The sequence below is a fragment of the Xyrauchen texanus genome, chromosome 42, assembly GCF_025860055.1.
Source record: "Xyrauchen texanus isolate HMW12.3.18 chromosome 42, RBS_HiC_50CHRs, whole genome shotgun sequence".
NCBI lineage: Eukaryota > Metazoa > Chordata > Actinopteri > Cypriniformes > Catostomidae > Xyrauchen > Xyrauchen texanus.
The window spans coordinates 17,523,408-17,538,706 of record NC_068317.1 but is presented as its reverse complement, the minus strand read 5'-3'; the positions used below and the strand labels follow the sequence as shown (position 1 = coordinate 17,538,706).

At 37.8% G+C, this 15,299-nt stretch overlaps 2 protein-coding genes and 2 non-coding genes across 4 annotated transcripts in view; 2 read left to right on the top strand and 2 right to left on the bottom strand.

Moving 5' to 3' along the window:
• The first annotated feature begins 210 nt into the window (after positions 1–210).
• On the top strand, positions 211–284 carry trnat-agu (transfer RNA threonine (anticodon AGU)). Its single transcript has one exon. It is a non-coding gene; the product is annotated as a tRNA-Thr (tRNA).
• Positions 285–2,679: 2,395 nt separating this feature from the next.
• On the bottom strand, positions 2,680–10,638 carry LOC127634997 (T-complex protein 1 subunit epsilon-like). Its single transcript, XM_052114804.1, has 11 exons — positions 10,422–10,638; positions 9,872–9,932; positions 9,627–9,791; positions 7,730–7,928; positions 7,436–7,628; positions 7,182–7,331; positions 5,569–5,688; positions 3,825–4,010; positions 3,569–3,706; positions 3,284–3,464; positions 2,680–2,946 (listed from the first exon to the last, which is right to left on the bottom strand). The coding sequence occupies exons 1-11, from the start codon at positions 10,524–10,526 to the stop codon at positions 2,819–2,821; spliced, it is 1,626 nt and encodes a 541-aa protein (XP_051970764.1). The 5' UTR covers positions 10,527–10,638; the 3' UTR covers positions 2,680–2,818.
• Positions 6,198–6,332, bottom strand: LOC127635400 (small nucleolar RNA SNORA49). The gene has a single exon (XR_007969473.1). It is a non-coding gene; the product is annotated as a small nucleolar RNA SNORA49 (small nucleolar RNA).
• Positions 10,639–11,821: 1,183 nt separating the features above from the next.
• The window catches only part of LOC127634994 (methionine synthase reductase-like), a 40,042-nt gene continuing 36,564 nt past the window's right edge, over positions 11,822–15,299 (top strand). Inside the window, exons 1-6 of the mRNA XM_052114797.1 lie at positions 11,822–11,950; positions 12,207–12,360; positions 12,500–12,653; positions 12,751–12,868; positions 13,000–13,381; positions 15,162–15,275. Coding sequence (XP_051970757.1) covers positions 12,217–12,360; positions 12,500–12,653; positions 12,751–12,868; positions 13,000–13,381; positions 15,162–15,275 — 912 coding nt within the window. The 5' untranslated portion in view covers positions 11,822–11,950; positions 12,207–12,216. The remainder of the gene's footprint in view (positions 11,951–12,206; positions 12,361–12,499; positions 12,654–12,750; positions 12,869–12,999; positions 13,382–15,161; positions 15,276–15,299) is intronic.

The window sequence follows — 15,299 nt, the reverse complement described above, 5'->3', positions numbered from 1 at the left end:
TCTTCACATTGGAGGCAGGAGTTGTTAACCTACGCAGACCGTTTAATATGTGTAGGGAGCGGCGGTACTGGCTATTACAGACATTAGATTTATAATGTCCATGACCGTAGATACATTTGATTACTAACACACACACATATTTAGATAATCTTATAGTTCTTTTGATTTTCATTGAAGGCAAAATACATGTACTACGCAAGTTACGCACGTGGCGCCGTGGCTTAGATGGTTAAAGCGCCTGTCTAGTAAACAGGAGATCCTGGGTTCGAATCCCAGCGGTGCCTTTTCGTACGACATATGTATTGAAACTTTTACAAGAGTGCACTACTACTATTTTTAATATATACAAACAGATTACTTTTGTTAATATATTTTGTTGTTATTATTATTACATTGAAATATCAAGTTCGGCCACACTTGTTTGAATTCATGTTCATCTTAAATAGTACTGATCAACTAAATTATCTGAAGTCATCTCACAAACACGGTTTCGCCCTCTGGTGGCAATGTTTATCTTCAACCAACAGACGTTTGTCTTGAAATAAACGTAAATGTTTTGGTAAAAAAATAACAAAATGTTATTAATGAGAGAGTGCAACAAAAATCCATCTTCCAAACCAACAATGCCACCAGCCATACTGCTCGTTCTGTGCGTGATTTCCAACAAGACAGGTCAGCATGGCCAGCGATGAGCCCGTTGTCGTGCCGAATTCCGACTGCCCGGTGTCGTGCCGAATTCCGACTGCCCGGTGTCGTGCCGAATTTGGATACCTTGCCAGTATGCGACTGCCCCCTCGCGTGCACGCTCATCACATTTTATAGGCTGGTGCAGAGAACTTGAACGCTGTCTTGTTTACTAGCCGTTCATGAGCAATTTTATTCACACAGCTAGCACCAAGAAAGCAGACATTAATAAGAATAATTTAAATTAGTTTGTATAAAGGATGCGCAAATGTATCAGATCGATTCAACTTAGACAGAAACTGAACCGAGGCTTCGACAGCATTGAGCATTGGGATGAAGCAAAGTTTACATATTTCTCTTTGATTTTACCTTTTGCCAAAGCAAAGCTGAATTAATGTCCCATTGAATAGACTGTGATGTGACGTTTGTGCTGTTGACATTTATTATTAATTCACTTGGTGTCATTTTATTCACTCTTCCCATTGCACTTACTGAACATAAGAATATCATTAATAAAAGTGCAAACATTAAAACAAAACTGTGCATGGAAAGATTCGTAGAGAGAAAGTTTCATAGGAGTTTAGAAATGTGTATCAGAATAAATGTAATGTTTGCAGAGTAACAATAGGGCTGTAGATAGCACTCTCACTTTGTTTATAGCTGCTCCACACCAACTTCTCCTCTCATTCTCGTTCGTCTCATTCTCTCCAGTCCGCAACACACCATCTCCAGTTGTCTCTCCTGCACTAGCATCTCAGAGTCCTGTGCCTCTGTTCACATTTTTAGTGAACTGTACCGAGACGAACAAAATGTTCACTTTCACATCAGAAATGCACATGTGGCATCAGTTTAGTTTCACTTTATAGTTTCACAAAAAAGGCCTTAAACATTGATCTGTTTCACAGTTACACCTTACATATCACTTGTGAAGACATGGATTTTTGATTTATGGAGCAATTTAGATTATCTTTATGCTGCCTTTATGTGCTTTTTGGAGCTTCAAAGGTTTAGACCCTGTTGGCTTGCATTGTATGGACCGACAGAGCAGAGATATTCTTCTAAAAATCTTCATTTGTATTCAGAAAAGGAAAGTCATACACATCTGAAATGGCATGAGGGTGAGTAAATGATGATCATTTTATTTTAGGTTAAACTATCCCTTTAAATACAATAACCAGATTATATATACACATTATATTATACATGTTAGTGGAAAATTATATTAACATTGTAAATACATAATTACAATTAAATGATAGTCAATTAATAAAGAAATTATACCCGTGTACTGGTGATTTTGGAAGGTGTATCCAAAAGATAGTCCTTTAACATTCTGTTAAAGTTAATTGCAATTGATATGCCATAGGAAGTGGAAATATACTGTACTTGAGTATCAAGAAATCAAAGCTGGCATCTAGGTCTATGATACATGTTTCTTGCTGATCAGTCAAGCTTGCAGTGGAAATGATGCTAGATGAAACAGTGTATCTTCTGTTCTTTCTAATATTTTCATCCAGAAATTGTTAAGAGGAAGACCGGTTTGATCTCAAAAGTCCAACCCTCTTCATTTTTGCAGAAAAGCATGCGGTCATTCCAATTGACCATGTATGCTTAGGTAGATGAATTTTGCGGTAAGAGTCCTCCAGAAATTACTCACCTCTTAACAATTTCACGTTTATGTATTTTCACACCTTGAATTTCCCGTTACACCTCCAAATCAGTGCTCAATGCAAGTCTACCAAAAGCCCTAAATATTTGATTGACTTAGTTTTAAAACAAGAATGCATTTGAATGGTTGAATATTTGATTTTGTATTAAGTCTAAGAAGATAGACCATGCAAAAAATAAAAAAATGGTCAAACATTTTCATTGTCATGAAGTAATTGAAAGCAGTGCAGTTCTGTGTAAGGGTTTCTGTAAAACAGCATTTTTTTAATCTTTTGACATTCATCTAATAATACTCAGAAAAAGTGACAACCAAGAAACACTAAAATCTCCAAACAACATTTTAATGATCACTTCAGTACTACATTGAAGAAGAACCGTTTCAAATGATAAATAACACCACGAAGGTTGTGACACATCTATTTAGAAGTGCTTGAGACCATTCATTTTTAACACAGCTACACAATACTCAATCTTCAGACTCGCCAGGACCTCTGATGTCATCAATCTTCAGAATCATCTTGACTACTTGGGTAGCCAAAGAAATCTGCTGTTTCTTTCCAATGAGGGTTTCGATCACATGTTGTTGCTTCATGTCTGCAAAGATTTCAGTCAAATTAAACACCAAGTCTTCTTTTTATACGTTTTGGCTTTAGACTAGACCCATTACATGAAAATAAAAAGATTCAAGTAATATGATAACAATAATAAAATCTAGAAAAATGCATCCCAAAAATGTACTGGTCGACCTAGCTTGACCATTGCTATACATTTCAAAATTGCCATTATACTCTTGTATAATGTACTAATAGCATTTATAATCCTGCTTTTTTTTTTTTTGTTGCTGTTCTGTTAACCATTGTTTTATATATATATATATATATATATATTTTGTTACTTTGATTTTATTACTGTCAAATAAAGAAGCGCATACCATTCGTTGATAATTGTAGGCAATCAATTCCAAGAGCAGAGTTGCTTTCTTTGACTTGTCGGGCCCTGACCTCTGTCATTGTTTGAATGGGGTTCAAACCACTGTTTTCGGCAAGTGCCATAGGGATGACCTCAAGAGCATCAGCAAAAGCTCTCATGGCATACTGTTCCAAAGAGGGGCACTGGAATGAAAGTAGAGTTTTAAATATAAGCTTAAGTTAAGGAAAACACCTTGTACCTCAAAATCAAAGACTGTAGTCCACAGTTAACACCAGAAGCAGTGTACCTTATCAGCTGCCTGGTTGACTGCAAGAGCACAGGAAATCTCTGAGGCACCACCACCGTACACAATGCGGTCATCCCGTACGAGGTTGCGGATGACACACAAAGCATCATGAAGAGCTCTTTTAGCCTCCTCGATAATCTAAATTAATTTAACACAAATTAGTGACTATGATGCAAGTACAACAATTCAAATATAGAGCAGGGGGGGGAAAAAAACATCATCAATATTTGGAATAGACACCCATTTCATTATTTACCATTTTGTTTCCTCCACGGATGAAGATGGTCACGGCTCTGGAGTTCTTGCACTCTTCAATAACCAGCATTCTGTCTTTAGTGGTCCCAAAGCAGATTTCCTTCACCAGCCCAGCAGAGCCCAACTTTTCTGGCGTCAGCTCTGAGAATCTGGGTACAATACGGCCTCCAGTTGCAATGGCAATGAGCTAGAGAGGTTTAAACAAAACCAATCTCATAATTTGTTCAGACATCCTTAACACACATTGGCAGGGCTGTAACGATACGCGAACCGCAACCGAAATCGCAATGCAAACATTCACGATCCCGTCACAGTTCGAGAAGACCGAACCATGACACACGCCCCTTTCTAACCCCAGCAGCCTGCCATCAGTTACAGATTCAGCCCCTTGAGCGCATTACACACTACAATAAAATTAATTTTCTCGTTTTACAGTAAACATTACGTGCAAATCATGAAATTATTATAATGATTATAAATCATTTTAATTAAATTTCACCAATTAAATATGGCCAGATTATAAAAGCTTTAACCATCAGAAATGTTCATTTGTTTTAGGTAGTTTTATTTATGTATTTTTTTTCTGGATAATTCACTGGAATAATATCTGACATCATACTGCAATTGTGTTTGTCTTTGATAGGCCCAGGCCTCTGGAGAGGCAGAAGAGCAATCAGAGGCGTCATCCAGCAGCAGTGACTGGTGCTCTTTTTGCTGGAGGACAATCACTGGCAGAAAAGGCACCACCACCACCATCCAAGCCCTTGTCTCAAGTGGTAGAGGTGCAACATTACAAGGCAGTGCAGAGCCTCCCAGTGGAGGCAAATCCATTTATGTGGTGGAAGGACAATGAGAGCCAGTTTCCCCATTTAGCCAAGTTGGCTAAACGTTACCTTGGAGTCCCAGCCACATCTGTCCCCAGGGAGATGGTTTTCTCCACTGCAGGGACATCACAGCGCAGAGAGCAAGCCTCTCACCAGACATTGTGGACATGATAGTGTTCCTAAAGTAAAAATTTTAACTTACTTTAATTATGTTTTCATAGATTTGTTTTATTATTATTTAGTTTAATTCTGAAGAGTACGGTTCTCAAAGAGAAAAGTTATTTACTTAGTTCATGGGTTACAGCACAGAGAGCTGGCCTGTTACTTCAGAGTGTGGAAGAGAATTTAAAATGATTAGTTATTTATCACTATTTATTTATTGTCCTTACATTATTAGTTTATGTGAACCGTTAATGTTATTATTTAGTGTTCAAGTCAATGCATGTAATTCATATCCGGTCTTTCTAGTGTTCCAAATTGTTAAACCTATTGGGGATTTAAAAATCAATCTATCAATCAATCAATCAATCAATCAATCAATCAATCAATCTATCTATCTATCTATCTATCTATCTATCTATCTATCTATCTATCTATCTATCTATCTATCTATCTATCTATCTATCTATCTATCTATCTATCTATCTATCTATCTATCTATCTATCTATCTATCTATCTATCTATCTATCTATCTATCTATCTATTTTTTTTTAAATCATATTTCTTTTTTCTTATTCACCACCAAACATGGAGAAAAAAAAAAGAGGTATGAACCGTGGCTCAAAACAACGAGGTGTCAAAAAAAATAAAAAGTGAACCGAGGCTCAAAAATCGAGATGTGAACCGAACCGTGGATTTTCTGTGTAGTTACAGCCCTACACATTGGTATAATGTTGGTGGAAGGTGTTATTTTAACAAACCTCAATCTCAGGTCCACCGACCCAGCGGATCGCAGGCAGTTCATTCTGCAGGAGCAAGTGATTGGCCTCATCATCAAATCCCCACTGGCAAATGGCAAGATTTGCACCATTCTCCTTGACCTTTACAAGAGGCGTTGTAAAAAAGGATGGATGAAATAAAAATAAATAATCAGTGATAAATATGTATGATAACTATGTCAAACTGAGGATGCAAATGAATGCATTTAGTTCAAGTCCTTTATTAAAATTCCACTCATTATTCTAAAACATTCAAATTGCAGCTCTAAATATCAATTTACTGAAGAGAGCAGTCACGTGAATTGCAAATGGAGAAATTATCATTATGGCTAATTACACTATTTTGAAGTTGCAAGTTTGTCTTTCTCAGTGATGATTTAACAAGATGACTAAATAAGTACTTAAAAGCAAAGCCACTAATAAGGATTCCTGAAGGCATTGGGCCAGTCAAAACAAAAAATCCAAAATGCAATTCAATCTTAATGTTTTACACAATATTTATTGTCCCTTATTTTGATGGCTTTAGGAACACTAATTAAGGAACGGTGTCAACTATCACAAGTGTTGCCTGTATGAACAAAGGCATGACTACGTCCTAATGAAAAATGTCTATTGTAAGCTCCGCTCCAGGCCCATTATTGGTCATAACTGCCAATCTGGAAATGAAGTAGAGCTACAATATTGTATCCCCCAGTAATGCCAATGCACTCAACTGATATAGAGTACATGGAGTAAGGAGAGGGAAGACCCAATCATGAACATAAAAACAAACAAACATTTAGTTAAGAGGATTTAGCCAAACAGGGGTGCAAAAAGTACACTATACTAAAATCTGTATATTTCATTATTGTCAAAACCCACTCCTATGCAAGCAGCCCTTAGACCAGTCAATTTTTAGAGATCTTAAAAACAGCGTATAAAAGTACACATTTGCAGAGATGCCAAGTTCTGAAAGTGGAAAATAGTAGCACCTGACCAGTAAAAAGATTACCTGGTGAGCGCAGCGAGGCGGTATTTTGTTTTCATGATCAGGTGCAGCTAGGTGCTTACCTAAGGAAGAATCAATTCTGGACTGAAATAGTCAACCTCCAAACTTCATCAAAAGATAACATCAAGAAAGACTTAACCATTTGTAATTATTTGCACTTGTTATTTGTATTCTGAACTAGAAGTACTTTAGATTTCAATTTAATTAAATGTCTGTTATATGGAAAAGTATTTGAAACGCAATTGAATATACCAAATGAATTTAAATACAACAGACATTAATCTATTGCATTGGTATACACAAACATTGGTACAATTTGCATCATTACCAACTTTGAACATTTCCAACTTAAAATATCTATATATTTTTTTTCTTTCCATAGTATCAAACCCTTCATCGTGGCACCGTATTTTGCCCTCCAAAATAGTAGCTGCTAAGGCAAAATCATAGCACTTGGCATCTCTGCATTTGGTAATGCACTGAATCTTTACTCTGAATGACACAGGAAAAAAAGAAAAAGTGCCTAAATACTACATAAACATTAACTAATTAGAAAGTAGAGCATTCTGTACAATGAGCAACAAGAGGAAGGCTTTATACTACAAACCTGTCTAATCATTTCCTCAAACTTCTCCTTCTCATACTTCTGCAGAGCCTTGTAGTCCTCCACTGACGTAACATCCAACTTATGCTTGGTTTTGGGCTTGGGCGGCTCAAATGGGCAAGTGAGGATGGCAATTTTTGTGTCTCTCAGTACCTGGGGAAAGGTGTGCATTCCACGCCATTTATTAAAACTTATGTCTTCTATAATCATGTTATACCGGTTCAATTATTTCACTGAGAATGATGGGAAAAACAAACCTTGGGCATCTGAGGGTGGCTGAATTCTTTGTCCACAATGACGCCTTTGATGAGCTGAGTGTCCTCCAGCTTACCACCAACCTTTCCTTCCACTTTGATAAGCTCAAAGTCAACATCCTTCCTCTCCATGTCTACCACTGTTAGAATGGCATTGACAGCAATCTCTGCCATCTGTCTGTGACACCGGTTAATCCTAACAAGCATAAAAAGCAATTAAATTTGATACTGATCCTCATAACATTCACAACAATAAACTCTTCCTTTCAAAACAACCAGTAACACCTAGACACTCACACTTTGGATCCAAGTGTGGTCATGGCTGTCTGAACGAGGGACTCAGTGTTGTTGGGATCCACTGGAAAACTATCTCCAATTTTGTCGAGATGATCAACGGCGATCCTTGCAGCCTGGTCATAACCATCTGCAATCCTGATTGGGTGAATACCTCTGTCCAACAGTTGCTCGGCTTGCTCAAGCAGAGCACCTGCCAAGACTGCAGGGACATTAATTCACATTAAGGCACAAACTTTATAAAGTAAACAACTGCTCAAGTCTTTACAATATATGGAAAAGTGTTAAAGGGAAGTTCACCTAAAAAAGAAAGCTATCTTATCATTGACTCATCCTAAAGCCATCCCAGATGTGTTTGACTTTCTTCTGCATAACACAAATTAAGATTTTTAGAAGAATATCTCTGCACTTTTGGTCCACACAATGCAAGTCAACAGGGTCCAAAACCCTGAAGCTCCAAAAAGCACATAGAAGCAGCATAAAAGTAATACATACAACTCCAGTGGTTAAATCCATGTCTTCAGAGGCAATATGATAGGTGTGGGAGAGAAACAGAACAATATTTAAGTCCTTTTTAATTTTAAATTCTCCTCCCTGCCCAGTACGTGGTGATATGCACAAAGAATGGGAATAGCCAAAACAGAAGGTGCCTGGGTAACTCAGCGACTATTGATGCGGACTACCTCCCCTGGAGACTCCAGCCAGGTCTCCTAAGCAATTGGCCCAGAGGGTAGAGTTACATGGGGTAACCTCCTTGTGGTCATGATTAGGGGTTCTCACTCTCAATGGGGCGCGTGGTAAATTGTGTGTGGATCACGGAGAATAGCATGAGCCTCTACATGCTGTGCATCTCCACAGTGTCATGCACAGCGAGCCACATGATAAGATGCGCTGATTGACTGTCTCAGAAGTGGAGGCAACTGAGGCTTGTCCTCTGCCACCCGGATTGAGTTAAGTAAACGCGCCACCACCACAACAACCTACTAAGTTGTGGGAATTGGGCAATCCAAATTGAGAGAAAACAGGGGATAAAAAAATAAATAAAGAGAGAACAGCACTTAGAAGGGCTGTTTGATAGTGGAGATTTAAAGTGAAAAATGGACTTCAATGTTGCGCTGTTTCTCTCCCACACAAATCATCTTGCTTCTCAAGACATTAATTTTAACCACTGGAATCATATGGATTACTTTTAAGCTGCCATAATATGGTTTTTGGACCAAGTTTTGGTCCCTGTTGACTTGCCATGTATGGCCCTACAGAGCTGAAATATTCTTTTAAAGAGCACCTATCATGGGTTTTCAAATATTACATGTAGTGTGTTATATAGCTGTTTGTGAATGTAAAAAAAGTCTGCAAAGTTTCAAAAATCAAAGTGCACCACAAATGGATTTACTGACTCCCAAAAGAAAGAACCGATTCTGAACACCTGAAACGAGTCATTAGTAATTCCAGACTTACTTCCTATACTACCCCAAGTAATTTGGTAACAAAAACCCCACCTCTGGTCTTCATTGGCTGCTCGCAAACAGCTTTGACCCGCCCTCAAACACTACACTAAGCGGTAGACCAATCACAACAGACAAGGACATCTGACCAATCAGAGCAGAGTAGGCTCTCTGAAAGGAGGAGTTTAGAATGAATGCTTTAGAACGTTTGTGACACTGGGGAAAAAAAGGTAATGCTGCAATTTAAAGTGATTTTTGGCCTTGGATGCATGTAAATATATTGTATGAGACCTTAAAAACAAAATTAGGCACTTTTAAAAACAATAATAGGTGCTCTTTAAAAGTCTTCGTTTGAGTTCTGCAGAAAAATGAAAGACAGACACATCTCTCATTTGGCATGAGGGTGTGTAAATAATTTTTGGGTGAATTATTCCTTTAAGGCAGAGTGCGCTTACCAACAACACCAGTTGTACCATCTCCAATTTCATCATCTTGAGACTTGGAAAGTTCAACCATGAGCTTGGCAATCTGGTGGTCCACATCCATCATGCTGAGAATGGTCGCACCATCGTTGGTCACAGTCACCTCGCCATCCTTATCCACCATCATCTTGTCAAGTCCTATAAAAAGCAATTATCAGAACTAAGGCAAGGGAACAGACCGAAGACCAAGAATAATTGAAGACTGAATGAAAACGTACCATTTGGGCCTAGTGATGTTTTCAGTGTGTTGGCAACGGCTTTTGCTGCCATAATGTGCGACTGAAACACACAAAAATGAACAAGTTCAGAAAATTCAGAGAAAAGGTACTAGACACTGCTTTTTGTTGCTGACAGACAATACGGTGTGTCGCAAGCAACAATGTTTCTTACAAGGATTACAATACTTCCAATGTCTAATATGTATTGTAACTATGGAAGATTATTCAATTCTCCAATTTAGCAAAACAAGTAGCCAAAATCCATTCAATAAACTTTTTTCCTCATATCTCTCTTAACTCTGAATCAAGACTCAACGCCTCCGGCTGAGCACATGGATTATCCGCTAGCTAACATGCGACATATCGCTAATCACATCAGAAATGTTTATTAGTAACAAAAGGATACACTGTCTCCACATATATATATATACACACACATATACACTATAACGAAAACGTATTCAATGCATAAAACTAATGATGAGTTCTGAACTGAAGATATCAAGCATTGTGCCATTAAGGGCTCCCGTTAGCACACTGGCTTTTGTACCTTCAGCGCTTCCAGGCCAGTCAGGCGAGATTTCTTATCCTGGTCCTTTATGATGATGAACGGCCTTCCATATTCATCGAAGGCCAGAGTCCCCATTGCTGACATTTTTAGACTCTACCCCAGGGAAACGCACAGCTACGATAAAATGGTTGTGATTTGTACAATGTTATCGCGTAGCTGTGCACCTCTCCGCGCGCCACCGGCTAGTTCTTTACGTATCTCGGGGCGGGACGGACCAAACCAAGTGTAGTAAATAATAAAAGTGAGGACATTATTCAGCTATTATAATTCTTTATACGTTAAACGAGTATGATAATTAATGATAAGTCAAAAGAGTTGGGTAAGTTAATTTGGAAGGATAAAGTTTGGAAGCGCTGAGTTGACTGAAACCGCAAGTCTAAAAACATTAATGGTGTATTCCACTCTCGCGATGACTCCACTCAGGGGCTGTTCACACCGAACATATAGTACAGTAAATAAACTAGACGCAACGCTACGAATATAATTTAACGCAGGTGTCTAGAGAACCGTTTTTAATCAATTTAAAGGGAACGTTCACCCGAAATGAAAATCAATTTGTGTCCAATTTGTATGACTACAAATTTTTTAATACTTAGAATAAAAGCTCGGCTCTTTAGGTCCTCACAATACAATTGAATGGGTACCAACATTTTGAACCTCAAAAAGCATACAAAGGCAGAATAAAATAATACACAAGACTCCAGTGGTTTAATCCATGTTTTCAGAGATTATATGATAGGTGGAATTTAGAAACAAAACAATATGAAAGTCCCCATTTTTTTTTACTATGCATTCCCCTCTCAGCCCAGTAGGTGGCAATATGCACAAATATTGTGAATTCGCCAAAAACAAAAGAAGAATGAGAAAGTGAAAGTGCAGATTGTTGGTAAAAAATGACTTAAATGCCAACCTGTTTCTCACACACACACCTATCATTTAGGTTCTGAAGACATGGGTTTAACCAATGGAGTAGTGTGGATTTCTTTTATGCTGCCTTTATATGCTTCTTTGAGCACCATTTAATTGCATTGTGAGGAGAGGAGCTGAGATATTCTTCTAAAAATATGTGTGTGTTCAGCGGAAGAAAGATAGAAAGTCAAACTCATATGTGAGGGCATATGGTTGAGTAAATCATTAGAGAATGTTCATTTTTGGGTGAACAATCCCTTTTAATATTTGAAACTTAAAAATAAAACGCAAAGACGTCCGTCTAGCACTCGTTTACATACAAACTAAACTACATGCAAAGCAGGTGGACGCAATAACGTGTTCGGTGTGAACGGCCCCTATGTAGTGCGAGTACAACCACAGACACATATTCCATACGGATTGACTAATGTGAATGGGTTTATCATTCTTCAGTATGTGTTTTTATTTACAGATTGATTATTTGCGTAAGGCCAAACGCAAGTCCACATCAACGAAGCATCCGGCTGCACATGCTCCTGAAAGCATGCCATACATGTTTCACAGCAGAAGCGGTTGTCGTTTCCATTGTCAAAATCAAGGTAATGTTTTTCATTTTAAATAGCATCAGCTGTCGAAGCACCTGCTTGAAACAGTTTAGAAATGCAGCTAGATTTATGAATGAACTTTGACCCAAATAACTATTTAAAAATAATAATAATAATTTTTAGCTTGATTTATCCTTCTAATTTAATCTATTTAATTATGTTACATAAAAATAAATATGTTGGTTAATTAAGACTACATACAGGTACAACTCCCATTACTATCGCAGTACAATGATCAACTTTGTTCCAGCATTCATAATATGCCGTGTGAAGTGACCGCTCGGTTCTTGATACTTTACGGATCTCAGCGTGGTCAGGCTCAATCCATAGCGGAAGAGATTTGTGAACAAGCAGCTGATCATGGACTTACAGCAGACATCAGTTGTCTGAGCAACGTGGAAAAGGTATGTTTTATTGCCATATTATTTTTACTGCAAAAGCATGTCAAGCAAACTCTTGCTTAAAGCACATCAGATTTGGCTGATGCAACTTGATTGCTTTGATTTATTGATTTGAACTGAATCCATTCCCATGCATCTCCAGTACAACGTTGAAAATGAAACTCGGCCAGTTGTTTTTGTGGTTTCCACAACTGGTGATGGTGATCCTCCAGACACAGCTCAGAAGTTTGTGAAAAAGATCAAGAATAAATCTCTGCCACGTGACCACCTCTCCCATCTGCGTTATACACTGTTAGGTAAGATGGTCTCACAGTTATGTAAGTATTAGTTTATGCCAGAGGCAGAGCTCCACCTTTGAGCTAAAGGTAATTTTTCTTACTTTTATATATGCAGCTTTGGGAGACACAAACTATGCAAATTTCTGCAACTGTGGAAAGACTATTGACAGCCATCTACAGCAACTTGGTGCTAAACGTTTCTATGCAACCGGGCATGCGGATGACGGAACTGGGTGAGCAGCAATACATTTTTACACATTATGTGTGTTGATCTCATTAGGAAATTACAAATCTTGGAGGAGGGGGGAACTGTCTAATCTTTGATTTATTGTCTTGTCACACTCTGCCGTTGTTTTCTCTTCAGACTTGAAGTAGTGGTGGATCCTTGGATTGAAGACCTCTGGGAAGCTATAAAGAAAATATTGGCCAGTATGTCGACTGTGGGTCAGCAGGCTGCTACCAATTGTGACTGCACACAGGACAGTTCTCCAAAAAATGACTCCAACCAGGAAATAAACAAGTCAGATGTGGTGGTCGATTTTCATCTTCTAAAGCTTAGTGAAGAAGTCTCGCAAAAAGAAAAGCCAGCTAGGACTTATGGCAGCGATGCTGCAGAGACTCATTCTACCACTTTGGTTGCTTCTCTGAAGCATTCTGTACCTCCATTGTCACAGACTGTTCTTAATGTTCCTGCTCTGCCACCTGCATATTTGGAGGTCCTTTTGGAGCAGGTGTCAACTGAAGGGGTATGGTATTCCTGGACACTCAACTGAATATATAGAGTAAAGAAATAAAACAAAATGTCTATAAAATCATTCTTGCTTAAATTGCCGCATTGGAATTTCACCAAACACTCTTTCATATTCATACAGTCCTGTGCAAATTCTTAGGCACATAAAATGTTTCACAAAAGCATTTGTCTTAAGATTAAGATTCAAGTTTATTGTCATTGTGCAGAGTACAGGTACAGAGCCAATGAAATGCATTTGTTTTAGCATATCCCAACTCAGCTGGGATCAGAGTACAGAGTCAGCCATAAAACAGCACCCCTGTTACGGGGTCAAGGGCCCAACAGTGGTATCTTGGCAGTGTTGGAGCTTGAACCCCAGACCTTTCGGTCAGTAACCCAGAGCCTTAACCGCTGAGCCACCACTGGGCCCTTAAGTTGTTTTATTATATCTTCAGCTTTAGTGTGTCAATAGGAAATATAAATGTTAGACTCCCAAACATTACTTTTGCAAATAGAAAAGATAAGAATAGAAGAACAGGGAGCCCTGCAACAGATGTCATTGCCCCCACTAAGCCCCCCCACTGAACATTGTGTCAGTCTGGGATTACATGAAGAGACAGTAGCAATTGAGACATCCTAAATAAATAGAATAACTGTGGTGAATTCTCCAAGAAGCTTTGAACATTCTCTTTGCCAACAACCAAGAAAAACAGTGTCCAGGTGTAGTTAGGTGTAGTTTTAAAGGCAAATGCTGTCACACTGTATATTGATTTAACTTTTCTTTATGTTTACTGGACTTCGTGTGACATTAAGGGATAAATTAAAACTATTTGTCATTTATTTTTGAAGACATCCTCGCTATGCAACATTTTTCACAAGTGCCTAAAAATTTTGCACAGTACTGTATATCTATCACTAATGGATCTACAAAATGCCCAGATAGTGCAACATTTTCAAAATATTTTCACGACTGTTAGAAAATAATAGAATAAAATATATTTTGTTTTTATTTTTCATGTATCAATGACACAATGCAACAAGTAGGATAAATCTAGAAAAGGATTAATCACTTTCACACTGAAATTTCATTAGATGCAGCAGGCTGTCAAACACACATTGAGCTACACATAACATACACATAAGTTACACAGAAGTATTTTCTCAGGCACATATTGAGTCTAGATAGATGCACAACTTACAGAATTTTAGAAGCACACCCAAATGACAAAAGTCATATTAAACTGTTCATGTGTTGTACTTGCTATAGTTTACTTCCATGTTGTTTCTTCATCAAACAGCAGTGTCAGTTGTAAATCTAGTCAATCACTTAAGCAAAAGCGTCACCTTGAGTAACAAATAGCATATATTTTGTATATGTACACACATATGGGATACTGATAATTCACCATTGTTTCATATAAAATTACATGTAGTATTTATTTGTATGAATATAGTACTCATTTCTCTTGTAATAAACAATGAAATAGATTTCCTCTGGTAGTAAACAAAAACAAAAATCATAAAAATATAATTTATGGAAGTGCAAAATGTACACTATTTATAAGAAAAAGATTGAGGAATAATAAAGAGGTATGGGCACTACTCCAAAATACGGATGAGGTACAGGGGGTGGAATGAGGGTCAATAAAGACCTCTGGTGTTAAAGGGTTAAGCAAGAATGGACTCATGAAAGAGGTCTAATAATAATAAGTCTAATGTTCAATTAATGTTTTGGCATTAATGGAATGGGATTAAGTCTGCCTAGAGTTCTGCTAATTAAAGTTGTCTGTTCTTAGGAAACATTCCCAGCTGATAAAGAAGGATATCGTGAAGTGCCTGTTTCAAAAGCAGTTCAATTAACTCAAGGTGATGCGATGAAAACTGCCATCTTACTGGAGCTTGAAATCTCAGTAAGTCCTTATATATTAATTTTA

What these genes read in the sequence shown, in the direction of transcription:
- LOC127634997 (XM_052114804.1), bottom strand. Translation starts at nt 10,526, where the DNA reads ATGTCAGCAATGGGGACTCTGGCCTTCGATGAATATGGAAGGCCGTTC. An exon ending in TGGTACAACTGGTGTTGTTG is followed by an intron (nt 7,929 to 9,626) that starts GTAAGCGCACTC and finishes ATGTCCCTGCAG; the next exon opens with TCTTGGCAGGTGCTCTGCTT. An exon ending in ACCACACTTGGATCCAAAGT is followed by an intron (nt 7,629 to 7,729) that starts GTGAGTGTCTAG and finishes TATGCTTGTTAG; the next exon opens with GATTAACCGGTGTCACAGAC.